This window comes from Pimephales promelas, chromosome 1 (assembly GCF_988280905.1).
Source record: "Pimephales promelas chromosome 1, fPimPro1.hap1.1, whole genome shotgun sequence".
Taxonomy (NCBI): Eukaryota; Metazoa; Chordata; class Actinopteri; order Cypriniformes; family Leuciscidae; genus Pimephales; species Pimephales promelas.
In genome coordinates, this window is record NC_142769.1 from 51461174 (window position 1) to 51473889 (window position 12716).

A 12716-nucleotide genomic window follows, 5' to 3' on the forward strand; every position below is an offset into this window, starting at 1 on the left:
GGCCAATTGAGATCACATGGAAGAAACTGAGCCATGCAGGGGAGGCTGCTGGTCAATATGTACAAAGCACAATCTGATAATATTGTGGCCTCATAAATCATTTACGTTTAAAATTTAAGAATCATAATTTGAGGTTGAACAAACACACTTGCTAATTATTAATAAACCTGAGTGTGTGTTTTAGGTTAGCAGCCCCAAAAGTCACACTTCAAAAACGTATGCATGTAATTTTATTAAAAGCTCAAATGTTTTCAGTGCCTTTGAATCAACTGTTGTTTTACATTTCAATTTATGCATTTTTCAGGCGCTTTTATCCTAAGAAAAGAATATACTCACCTGCAATATATTCTGTTTAATATGTGTTGTGATCGAGACTGTACAGCATTTATGTATTTTACCATTTTTTTTTTTCACTTGGACAATCAGTTAAAATGAAAATGTTCACCATTGTACAAAATTGTACAGTACGTTTCACATTGAAAAGAACATATTTATAATTATACATATTTGTAACAACAACCTAATAATTTACCATTCATATACATTCAAAATGTAACATTTTTATATCATTATCATCTTATATTCTACTTTGAAATGAAAGTCCTGAGATAAATGACTTCCCTCCACCAGCATACAGTAACTCTAGTATATTCTGTGCAGTCGACTCTGTCTGACCTGACGTCCTTGAAGATTATACAAACATGTGATATACACATACATTGTAATAGAATCATTGTACAAGAGCTCATTTCAGTTCAACAGGTCAAATTCATAACAAGTCTTAAAATCTCTACATGACTGAAACTGACAGCAGCTTCACCTGCAGGAATAATTGTGTTTAATGATGAACTCAGGTTAATGTGAGTGTTTTATTGGCAGTAGAAGGTCATGACGTTCTCTTGGTTTCCTCGTATGAGCAGTGTGGGACAGTGGATGCCGTAGCTCAGCGCTTCCACCCAGGCCATATAGAGAGAACTGGGACAGTTGACATCAGGGACTGGAAGAGAACTGAAACACACACACATTCTGTTTAGAGCTGTTATCAGGCATAAATTGCCTGGCAACGATGGCCATGTTAGTTTAGCGAGTTAAGAAGCCTCAATTGCTTTTGCTTTTGTTCTCGAAGTCCCCAAATTATGACCTATTGCTTGTGATGTCACTTATTTGTGAATCACTTGGGATTAATACATGAAAATGACGTATCCTATGGGATTGCTGTGACTAGCAATACTCACATTACAACCAAAGCCGCGGGGATGGAGTTCCTCTTGATGATCTCATTGAGTCTCACCGACCTCTCCACCTGAAAATAAAAGACAGTCAAATGGAGGGTCTGCTGGATCGTACTCGTGTTTAAAACAACACACACCAGCAAGCACACACACACCTTGGGTTTTATGGCCTCCAGGTCTTTGTCAGAAACTTTCCATGGACTCAGTCTCTTGTGCTCCTGTGTGTCTCCTCCAGCCTGTTCTTCACTCAGCATGAAGGGGGCGATGTTATCCTTGTACCGCTGCCAACTACAGGAACAGAGAGGAAGAAGAATTTTAATATACTGTACATTATTACAGCTCCTCTATTCCCGGTATGTTTGAAACATGCTGATTTCTTCAAAGCCCCTCCTTCTGAAAAGCTCAGAGTGCTCTGATTGGCCAGCTGAACCATTAGGCTGTGATTGGAAAAACACCTCCAGCGTGCATCGGAAACAGGCCTCGCCATTATCACTATCTGAGTAAATGCACAGTTAAAATGAATGTTGTTAATTTGACTTTATCAGTTCAAGCCCCAGTCGGATTCTGAAAATGATCAAGCTAATTAATTGGTACCCGCTTTGCAAGTTGAGTGAGGATTACTCTCACAGTTCTTACTAGCCTACGGTAGATTCACCGCCTAAACCTCACTCCCATCCGGGTCACGGCACCACTGTAACCACTCCGGTCCTACTCACCTGGCTCCAAGCGGGACTCGAACCAACGTCTCTGGCATGGAAAGCAGGCGTGCTAACCACGAGGATGCTAAAGACTGCAGTGTCTGTCGCTAGTGCTCCTCTTGAGATCAAGGGAGTGAGGATTACTCTAACAGTTCTTACTAGCCTACGGTAGATTCACCGCCTAAACCTCACTCCCATCCGGGTCACGGCACCACTGTAACCCCTCCGGTCCTACTCACCTGGCTCCAAGCGGGACTCGAACCAACATCTCTGGCATGGAAAGCAGGCGTGCAAACCACGAGGATGCTAAAGACTGCAGTGTCTGTCGCTAGTGCTCCTCTTGAGATCAGGGGAGTGAGGATTACTTTAACAGTTCTTACTAGCCTACATTTGATTCACCGCCTAAACCCCACTCCCATCCGGGTCACGGCACCACTGTAACCACTCCGGTCCTACTCACCCAGCTCCAAGCGGGACTCGAACCAACGTCTCTGGCATGGAAAGAAGGCGTGCAAACCACGAGGATGCTAAAGACTGCAGTGTCTGTCGCTAGTGCTCCTCTTGAGATCAGGGGAGTGAGGATTACTCTCACAGCTCTTACTGGCCTCAGTTACACAAGCACGACTTAAGCTGAACGTTTTACAGGGGTGAGTAGTCTAACGTTTATACCCGGACTGTACTCTCCCTGGTTCAGGAGGCTGTCCTCTGTAAAATGCACTGTGCACAAGAAAACGTAAAACGAGTTGTACACCGCAGAAAGAGCTTTATAAACAAATCTGAAACTCTCACTGACCTCGGAAAGCAAAAGCAGTTTGGCTTTCGCATCCAACACACTCTGCGACATGACGACAACACTTCAATTCACAAAAACCTCGCCTTTTTGCAGGCATTATGCTAATATTTCACATTGTGACATGGACGTTTGAGGAAGTGATATCTAAGCTTCGATCGAGGCGTTTTATGCGGGTTTTATTCTCTGTTAGATAGAATAAATAATAATTTGACCCCTTTAATAAATACTATAACAGTATTTACCAAACAGTGTTTACGAAGTGGTAAGTAGGATGTTTCCGATAGCTCATGAAGGCAGCATTACTACAAACCAGCATGTTTGTTTGTATATATTTATGTGTGAACATTTCTCACTTTTTAGGCAGAGGAGCTTTATCCACGTCTGTTATCACGACGACGTCCTCGAACTCCAGCCGGAATCTCTTCAACAGCATCTTCATACTGGAATGAGAACAACCATTCTTTGTTCTCCACTGTTTTTGCATATCAAAGCTAGTAACAGATGATGATGATGAGATAACGATCCACTCACTCTTTACGGTCTTCCTTCATTGTCTCCTGGTCTCCTAAGATAAACACTCGGATTTTGCACTTTTTCCAACGGTTTCTTCTGGTCAACAAATATGGCACTAAAAGAGTCAGACCTGAAAGAGAGCAACAGCATTCAGAATAATAAAATGGGAACGCAAACGGAAAGAGCTGTAGGTTTATCAGACCTTCTTGAGCTTTAGCAAGACCAAAACCACGTTTTGTCTACCAACGCAGACTGAACCAGTTTGGAACTTCATTCCATTACTTTTTTTCCCCCACTGTGAGTTTAAGTATCATTCATGCTGTCGTATCTCACCTCCATCATCAGAGATCCAGTATATGTCAATGGTCTTCCTGCCCTGTTTCGTCTGAAACACCGACCTGACCTGATCGTTCGAGCCATCGTCAGAAATATCTGGATAGTGAGTCAAAAAAGGAGAAGAGACGTGCGTTAAAAACATTTACATCACACCAGCAGTGCCAATGGGATAAAAGCGCACCAAAAAAGACTTAAAGCTTGTTTGTCACCTGAATTCCGGTCTGTCTCGTCCTGTTCGGATTGCGGGACTTCGTCTGCGTCGAATGCCGGATTATCAATTGCAGATGATCGGCCCGCTGCTCAAAATAGACCCACGTCAAACTTTTTTTTATGATTCAAACTGCAGCACCAGTGCATTTTTCAATCATTATACTGTATAAAATCCACAGTACACACCTGAACTCTGCAAAACATCCATAACGTCCAATCCATCCATCATTCTCAGAATTGCTAGGCCGTAGCTGGAGTCAAACGCATCGCTAAACACAAAATATGAAACAACGTCAATATACAAGGAACTGCATGACAAATAAACTGAAATTTGTGAACAAAAGCAGCATCTGAACACACCTGATGGTGCTGACGTAGTCCTGTAAACTCTCAGGATTACATTCCTTCCAGTTCATCTTGTATCCCATAACAAGGGTGTTCGGCTTCAGTTTACCGAGACCTGAAGCCTAGAAAGATGATTGAGTCTTTGAGAAGGACGTAACGAGGAGAAGAAAAAGGTGTTAGAAGAGATTAGCGACGGTCTTACCTGCATGAGATTGGACGCGCCCTCTTTCAGACTGTCGGCATTGAAGGACGTGTAGAAAGAACGAACCTTCCTCTGATTCAGCCAGTCCACCAGCATATCGGTGCTGTGCTGCGGAAAACTGGACTTCTCGTCCTCCTGAAAGCACGAGAGTGCGATAAAGCCACGACACCTTCACATCATGAGTGCGCAATGAATAAGACATTTGATGAAATCAGGGTGATCTGATCGTGTCAATCAAGCTTTTTTTGTAAAACATCTTTCCTGAATAAAATGTCAGGGATGCACCTATTTCGGTATCGGGCCAGTACTACACTTGTTTACTCATACTCGTACTCATTAAAATGCTACATTACAACAGTAAGTGGTACAGTAATCACGTTTTCAAATAAGTGACCTAATTGAATCTAATTGACTCAGAAAATGATTTGTTCATTTTGATTTGCAGTATCTTTCATATCGGTGTAAGATTATGCAAAAATCCGGGATCTTACCATGATGATGTTCCCACAGATCATCAGGCTGATGCTTTTGGTGAAAGTGCCCACAAAGTCCACCAGAGCGGGACGGGCGTTCGGGGGGCCGGTCAGAACGAGACACTGAGGCCTATGAGAGAGTTTATCATGAGCGGCTGGTGTTTCGTGATCAGATCAGAACATTTACTTTTTACAGTCTCACCTATAGTTTTTGACATGATCACTCACACCAGTCAAAGACATCGAGAAGGATAAAGCCATGTTGTAGAAACTGGACTGATAAGATGAGCCCCAGTTAATCTCTGGACACATGATCAGACAACAGTCAGTGTGTTCAAATAACTGAACATAAATTATGTTTTGATGATCAGAAGTGGAAAATGCAAGTTATAATCTGCAACATATTGGGTCATTGTTACTCACGAGGCTTTGTATAGGAAACATAACCTATGAGGAACATTATGACAATGAACGTGACCAGGGCGGCCCACCATGTGAACAGAAACATGAGGACAAAAGACAAGCAGGCACCAAACAGAGACGTCCATGGACTGAAGTAACGGTACTCTGGCCGCCAACCTGCGAGAGACAGACAACAAAACATGAATATTAGACACACAGAGGAGCTGTTCTCAAAAAGGGCTTCAGAATGACTTTTATAAGGTGTATATATATATATATATATATATTCACACTACATTCTTGTTGACAATGCAATGCAAATTGTCACAATGTTCACAATGCAAAACGTATGATGATGAAGTTCTCACCAGGTGATCTGGTGACCGTCGCATGGAAGCAGCTGAAGTTAATGAGGCCGTAAGAACAGAGGAAGAAGTTGGAGATCAGAGGAGCGATTATGTTCAGATTTCCTGAAAAAACAACATTATATTGTTAAAATGCTTCCGCAGACAGAAACACCTCAACTGATCTGGAGGACTCACCGATGAGGATGAAAGCCATTGCGATGAGGAACGTGAGACAGTATGCACGTAGAGGCTCGTTGTTTTTTCCATAACCTTTCCCGAAGAAGCCAATGTAGGGGTAGATGTTATCCTTACACAAACACTGTGTGAAAACACGGATACAAAAATGTTACAGCCAATTGCAGGATACCACAACATTAAATCAATGCCATCACATCATCTACCTGAAAAATTTTGGGTGCAGACACCAAGAAACCCAGCGCTGATGACAAGGTGGCAGCAAAGACACCAATGGTGATCAAAATGCCAGATCCTGAAACAGTGGTAAGAATCTGGAGGGAAAAAAAACATCAATAGCTATCGGGAAATTTTTCCATACATCCAACAATAATATAATGAAAAGTATAACCATATGGGGCGACGCACTCACTCGGAAGTTGTTTGCCAGTCCAGATGTACATGTGTAGTTCTGTTCACAGCGGTCAAAGTTCCAGCCATATTTACAGCCCAGACCGGTGCAGTGGATTGAATAATTCGATAGCTCTAAACTATCATTCACATTGCCAGAAGCGTCTCTAACAACAGTTGCAGCTGAGAGGAAGAGAAATGCTTCAGTGAGGAGAATGGAGACCCAATAAGACGCATATTTTAAGTAATTTCATAAGAGTTTATGATACAAAAAGGTGTAACAGAAAGAGATCTCACCACATGTGATTGAGATCAACAAATAGCTCAAGGTGGTCCACAATATGGCCAGCAGTGTCCCTTTAGGAATCCCACCTGCTGGATCCTAGAAAACCACAGACACAAGTCATTTCTGTAGTGTTAAAGGGCATGTGACTTTCCTGCTTCAAACTTTCTGCCTGAAAATGTTTATTACATGACCAATATTACCTTGAGATCTCCACATATGTTGACGCCAGAAAGAATTCCAGTGGCAGCTGGGAAAAAGATGGCGAACATCCTAAAGAAATATCCATCTACACCTCGGAAGGAAGGCAATAGGTTCGAAATGAAAATATCATCTGGAAGAAGAAAACTGTGTTTAGGTCTAGTTGTTCCAACACAAAAACAACATTGAGTTAAATGTTCATAATTTGACAAAGTCATTACACGTTTTAGGTCTGGATTAAAAAAAAAAGCTGCATGGTTATTGGTTTAGGTTCCACTCAGAGCTGGTGGTTAGAACTGGAGGAGCTACAGTGGTGCTGTGACCCTTATGTGGACATGCCTGGGTTTGCATCCTGCTTAGAACTGGAGGAGCTACGGTGGTGCCGTGACCCTTATGCGGACATGTCTAGGTTTAGGTCCCGCTTTGAGCTGGCGGTGAGAACTGGAGGAGCTACAGTGGTGCTGTGACCCTTATGTGGACATGCCTGGGTTTGCATCCTACTTAGAACTGGAGGAGCTACAGTGGTTCCGTGACCCTTATGCGGTCATGCCTGGGTCTGCATCCTACTTAGAACTGGGGGAGCCACATTGGTGCCGTGACCCATATGCGGACATGCCTGGGTTTGAGTCTCGCTCAGAGCTGGCAGTGAAAATTGGAGGAGCTACAGTGGTGCAGTGACCCTTATGCGGACATCCCTGGGTTTGATTCTCGCTTATAGCTGACGGTGAGAACAAGAGGGGCTACAGTGGTGCCGTGACCCTTACGCGGACATGCCTGGGTTTGCATCCTGCTTAGACCTGGAGGGGCTACAGGGGTGCTGTGACCCCTAGACAGAGTTTAGGTTTAGGGGGTGAGTGTAACAAAAGCAGGCTAGTGTGAGCTGTGCATGCAAACCTCACTCCCCTAATCTCAAGGGGGATCCTAATATGCCTGCAGTGCGAACTGAAGGGGCTACACATGCATGAATCAAATGTTGAGTTAAAATTGCAGTTCTGAGCTTGGTAAAAAAAAAAGAGCTTGTCATCTTCTAATTATTTGTTTTGTTGCAACAGGTCGAAATAACGACTCCCAAACTTATAAACAACTAGTTCCACTTGAAGGCCACAATCAGATCTGGATCTTGTTTACTTGCATTGGTAGCCGAAAAATCCTGCAGCCTTCTTAACATCGTCAGAGGGGAGAACCGTTCCAATAAAGTAGCTAGCTAAAGAGAGCATGATCGCGATGAAGAACAGGATCTGAGCCTGTAGTGGAGTGAGAACCAAGAAGAACATTCGTGTTACAAGACGTAGTTTTAGCAAATGATGGAAAACAGGAGAAGAGGACAGCATACCTTCGCCTCCCAACTCATGCCAGCGAATGTGATGCAGAGCAGGAGGCAGACAGTAATTGCACCAATGATCCTCACGTCATCGACATCACTCACCATCTGAGAATTAAAGTCCTGAGAAAAAAGAAAACGATTGTGGATGATATTTAAACAGAGGTTGAAACTAAATTAATGTCTTTACAAAATCTATAAAATTCACGTTATTAATTAGTCTTTTTATTAGTTAGTGGATTGAGCCACAATGAAAACATTCAACAATTGTCTCATGACGTCTCGGCGCACTGAAGGTCACATGCGCACATCAGAGAAGGTGATACGAGTCTATGAGTTGATTTAAATGTGCATAATATTAAAAGCGTTTTCGATCATTGCGCATCACTCTTGTCTTGTGACTCTAAAAAGCTGCTCTCTGAGTTTCCTCTCAAGCCCGACAGTGTGTGCATGTCTCACTTTCAGAAGATCTCTGACGGTCTCTGCAAACCCCACTGTGTGGAGCGCACAGGCGAGGGCGTTGGCGAAGGCGAAGAGCAATCCGATGGGCGCTCCGAGCTCCGGACCCAGACTCCGAGAGATCATGAAGTACGTCCCGCCTGGAGATCAACAAGTCTGTTTTCACTTGCTTTGACGAGTTTGCCTCACTAGAAAATGCACCTCACTAAATGTGTTTAAAACTAATATAAACAAAGTATTTCTTGGGGAATTTTTTCAGTCTCCAGTAAACTTGTATTTTTGTTTAGTAGGATTTGTTTCACTGGGAAATGAGTCAAATATTTTGATTAAAAGCATTTGAAATCAAATGTTCCTGTTTTTATGGTAAACAATTAATTTGACTCACCAGACTTGACCTTTCCATTGGTGGAGATTGCAGACACTGACGTCGCTGTGATTGTTGTGATAACAATGGACATGAAGATAATTACGTAGGTCAGAACTGCAAGCAAAAATGCACAAATATGTCAAATTACGTTAAACAAGGTCTAGATCTTTCGATTCTCTGAGGGGGGAAACATGAATCTGTTAAAAGGCAATTCAGATGTGAGAAGCGATCAACTCACTGAGTCCGGCTTGAGACGTGATCCACGGCAGCCGCAGGTACATAATGACTCCCCAGATGTTCAACATACAGCGAATCTGAAACAGAATCACAGCAATCTCAGTGGTGTGTGGATGTAAGAGCATGTCAACAAACTAATGTATGAGACAATTACAGTTCTGAAAAATGATCAAATATTTCTTTTCAAAGAGTTAGTTTCAAGTACACAATTGAAAAATGGTTACAAAATATTAAACATTGTAATAAATCACAATTATATACACTTTTATTTGGGAGTATATCTATAACACCAATCAATTTTTCAATAACATTTTGTAAATACAAATGGATGCATCTAGAAAAAGCCACAATAGTCCAGCATAGAAGCAGAATCTCTGTTCACGCGCTGCTGATGTCAGTTAAGTGATTGGTCGCTGCTTTAGACTACGTTTACTTGGAAACGACTCTGAAGACAAAACCCAAAAGTGGCGTTGCGTTATCGCTTTTTATTCTGTGTTTAGACGAGCGTTTTAGGTGGGAAATCCGGATGCATATGGTGACGCAAAAGTGTGTGAAATGCGATGTAGTATACACTCCAGGCGGCTAGGTGGCGATGTGAAGCACTGCCATACAACAACACCAAGTCTGCGCGCCTGCGTACAACCTTCACTATCAAGCAGACTTTTGCGTTTTTACCCTTTACGCAGGAACGCGGCGGTGGAGCATTTTTAAGAGGGTGGTTTCACATTTTTGCGTTTTTAAGCCCCCAAAACGCAGTCACCGTGAAAACGAAAGGCCCATCCATTCAAATATTTTTACGTTTTCACCCACGACGGTTCTTGTGTAAACAGAAGCGTGATTGCGAGATTGGCTTGTGATTGGCTACGGCTGGAATCAGCCACACGATTGGCAGCCACTGTAGTCAAGCGAAAGCGCTCACAACGAACGTTGACAAATGTGTTCGCGCCACAAACCCAGAAAAAAAACTCTTTGTTTCTTCAAGAATTAATTAGCTGACAAATTTGGCTTTCAAACTGGCGAATTAACTGCAAAGTGGAAATATAGATCCCCGCTAAACATAATGGCCCAGTTCTCAGCCTTCTATAGCCTTCTTCTTTATAATTTTTCATTATAATCAATGTATTATTAATTTAATTTGACAATGGGAAGCTAAATATGACCTTAATTCTATAGGCTATAGAGGGACACAATAAATGAGTGTCTCAGAACATCAGACATCAGCTCTTGTGAATTTGATGAGAAGTTTTTGAGTTCTCTGAAGGAGACATCTGGCTTTTGATTACAGACACCTTTTTTACGGCCTTTTGCCTAGATAGGACAGACAAAACTGGAAAGGGACCTCAAGCCGAGATTTAAACTTGGGTCACCCAAAACTCTCCGATGATCTCTCCTTTGTAGAGACAAATTGGAGAAGCGGAAGACTTAAACATTACCTCGTCATTTAACGTCTAGGAGAAACTTCTTGAGATGTTAAAGAGATCGAATTTATGATTAAAGTTTTCTCACCATGACTCCCAGAACCCATCCAAAGCGAACAAGTTTGACTTTGGGCCGTTCATCATCCTCTGGTGGTGGAGGAAGATCATCAGGATCCGGCTGTTGACCGAAAACAATAGACAATTCAATAGACTCAAATATATGTGTTAGTTCAATCAAACAAGAATTGGGTACTGGCTACTTACTGGTTTGCGCAGAACATCCAGTGATGGTCTGGTGCTTTTTATACGTCCAGAGAATGTGTCGTTGGCGTAAAAGTCATATTTTGGCACGGGGTCAAGCGGATTGAAGAACGACATTTTTTTCTTGTCCTGCTCCTTCTCGTAATCAACCGCTCCCATATCCACGGTAACACCTTGAGGCGGGACATTGGTGTCCGGGCGCCGCAGACCCGGGATCAAGTTTCTGATGCGATCGATATATTTGCCCATCGTGGATCCTTTAGGACTTTAAACTTTAAGAAGTCGACCTGCTTTAATCCTTGTGGAGATCCAAGAAAATCCCAGCGCCGAGCCGAGTGGACATGGACTGACCTTTCTCTGCTGTCAGGAAATTTATACCTTTATAGCACACACCCATTATTAGACGTACACAAACATTTTTGAAGAACCATGACTGGCAGTTCTTTGTATTGTGTTCCCTTGCTATCTTTGAAGTCTTCTTCAGAAATATGAATATAAACTGGTTTCCCAAGATTTCAGATCTGTCAAATGGAGTTTGTCTAGCAACAGTTCAGAGGTGTGGGCATCACATATCTGTCTCCTAAAGTGAGCATCATGAATGACAAGTTATTATTATTGGTCTGAAATGACCTGCATAATATGACTGGACAGGCCTGAAACTCCCACTAAACCTGTGATTTCGATTTGTTCCATGGTTTGAGGCATTGGAGAAGTATGTGCAACATCTCAAACCTGCTCTTCTGGAAATAAAGAGACTCAAATGAGATATTTCAACATATTAGCTGTTTCTCCTAACAATTACATGTAATGTAGAGACTCAGATGTTGCTCTTCCATTGCTCATCAACTAAATCTCAAATTGTTCTCCTGAAATTAAGCAGACCCAAATGAGCCACTCATTGTCATCCAGTACGAGCATACACTGAATGCAGAAAGCGGCTCAGATCATGTGATGTGAAATGTTCATATTGAGATTTCTGATTTTTTTTGATGGCAGACTTTGGTATCTTGAGCAAACATGAGCTCAATCCGAGACATTGTCGAGATCTCGTCTGACGTTACCGAGGTCTCTTTCTCAGGAGAAACGTCTGACAAGTTAGTTTTTAATTTCACTGATGAGCTATTTGAGAATTTTTGTTTCCAAATAAAAAGCATTGTCCATATGTATCAGCCTTCACAACTGATTACTCAATAACTATCTGTGTTTACTTTGTTATTTTGCCCAAAACACATGTTAACTGAGTCATTGCTAAGGTTTCTTCCTCCTAAAACATTGAAGGGAACTCTGTAAACCTGCTTGCAATATGAAAAGCACTATATATAATGAAACAGAACTGGATTTAAAGATTGCATCAATGGAAAATGGGTCATTATGACAACACATAAAACTTAGTAGCAAGATAGTGAACGACATAAAAATGTAATTCCGTAAATTTTCCATTTTTATTATATGTAAAAGAGCCTTGTTCAATGTGAAAGACAATGATTTGAACCGGCAGCACCAGCATGTGTGTGTGGTCTGATATCTGCTACTTTTGCCTAGTGTTCCCATTCGTTTGTTGTCAGTCTTAATATTTTGTTGATGTGGGTTTACGTGTTCCAGCTTCATGACAATTGTTCCAACTATCTATACTGGGGTATTTGGTAAACACTCCCACATGTCCACCTAACCAATCGCATCTTAGCATGCAGGTTGAGTTTACTGGAACCATTACGCTTTTCATGAGGGCAAAATATGGATGGCCAAAGGATATGTAATTTATAGAGTGGACATTAGCCAATCAGTTAGTGTTTTGGTCCATTCCTAGAATTTCAATTTCAAAGAGCAATAAACCTTATCCACTGTTTGTACAAGTTTCATGGAACTGCATGCCATAAAGAAGTTTTTATGAACAGTAAAACTTCATACCGTGGCTTTTTTGGTCATTTATTGGGAACATTCCCATTCGGGTGGGCTTGTGTAAGTGACCTTGGGCCTTGAAATGTCATCTCTGTTAACAACTACAAAGAAGAGTACAAAAATTAGGTGTTGAT

At 41.9% G+C, this 12716-nt stretch overlaps 1 protein-coding gene across 1 annotated transcript; it reads right to left on the reverse strand.

The window, feature by feature from the left end:
* Positions 1 to 337: 337 nt before the first annotated feature.
* On the reverse strand, positions 338 to 11018 carry LOC120461211 (solute carrier family 12 member 3). Its single transcript, XM_089131744.1, has 26 exons — positions 10687 to 11018; positions 10511 to 10600; positions 9006 to 9081; positions 8786 to 8881; positions 8401 to 8540; positions 7954 to 8064; positions 7753 to 7864; positions 6623 to 6753; positions 6434 to 6518; positions 6159 to 6319; positions 5953 to 6060; positions 5747 to 5870; positions 5573 to 5674; positions 5226 to 5381; positions 5005 to 5104; positions 4821 to 4932; positions 4330 to 4464; positions 4143 to 4249; positions 3969 to 4051; positions 3782 to 3868; positions 3570 to 3668; positions 3255 to 3366; positions 3077 to 3163; positions 1388 to 1520; positions 1236 to 1303; positions 338 to 1008 (listed from the first exon to the last, which is right to left on the reverse strand). The coding sequence occupies exons 1-26, from the start codon at positions 10930 to 10932 to the stop codon at positions 870 to 872; spliced, it is 3000 nt and encodes a 999-aa protein (XP_088987870.1). The 5' UTR covers positions 10933 to 11018; the 3' UTR covers positions 338 to 869.
* Positions 11019 to 12716: the final 1698 nt, after the last annotated feature.

Excerpts from the sequence above, each read along its gene's own strand:
- LOC120461211 (XM_089131744.1), bottom strand. The coding sequence starts at position 10,932 with ATGGGCAAATATATCGATCGCATCAGAAACTTGATCCCGGGTCTGCGG. Across the intron at positions 10,601-10,686 it reads TGGATGTTCTGCGCAAACCA|CCGGATCCTGATGATCTTCC; the intron begins GTAAGTAGCCAG and ends TTCGGTCAACAG. Across the intron at positions 8,882-9,005 it reads CACGTCTCAAGCCGGACTCA|TTCTGACCTACGTAATTATC; the intron begins GTGAGTTGATCG and ends TTTTGCTTGCAG.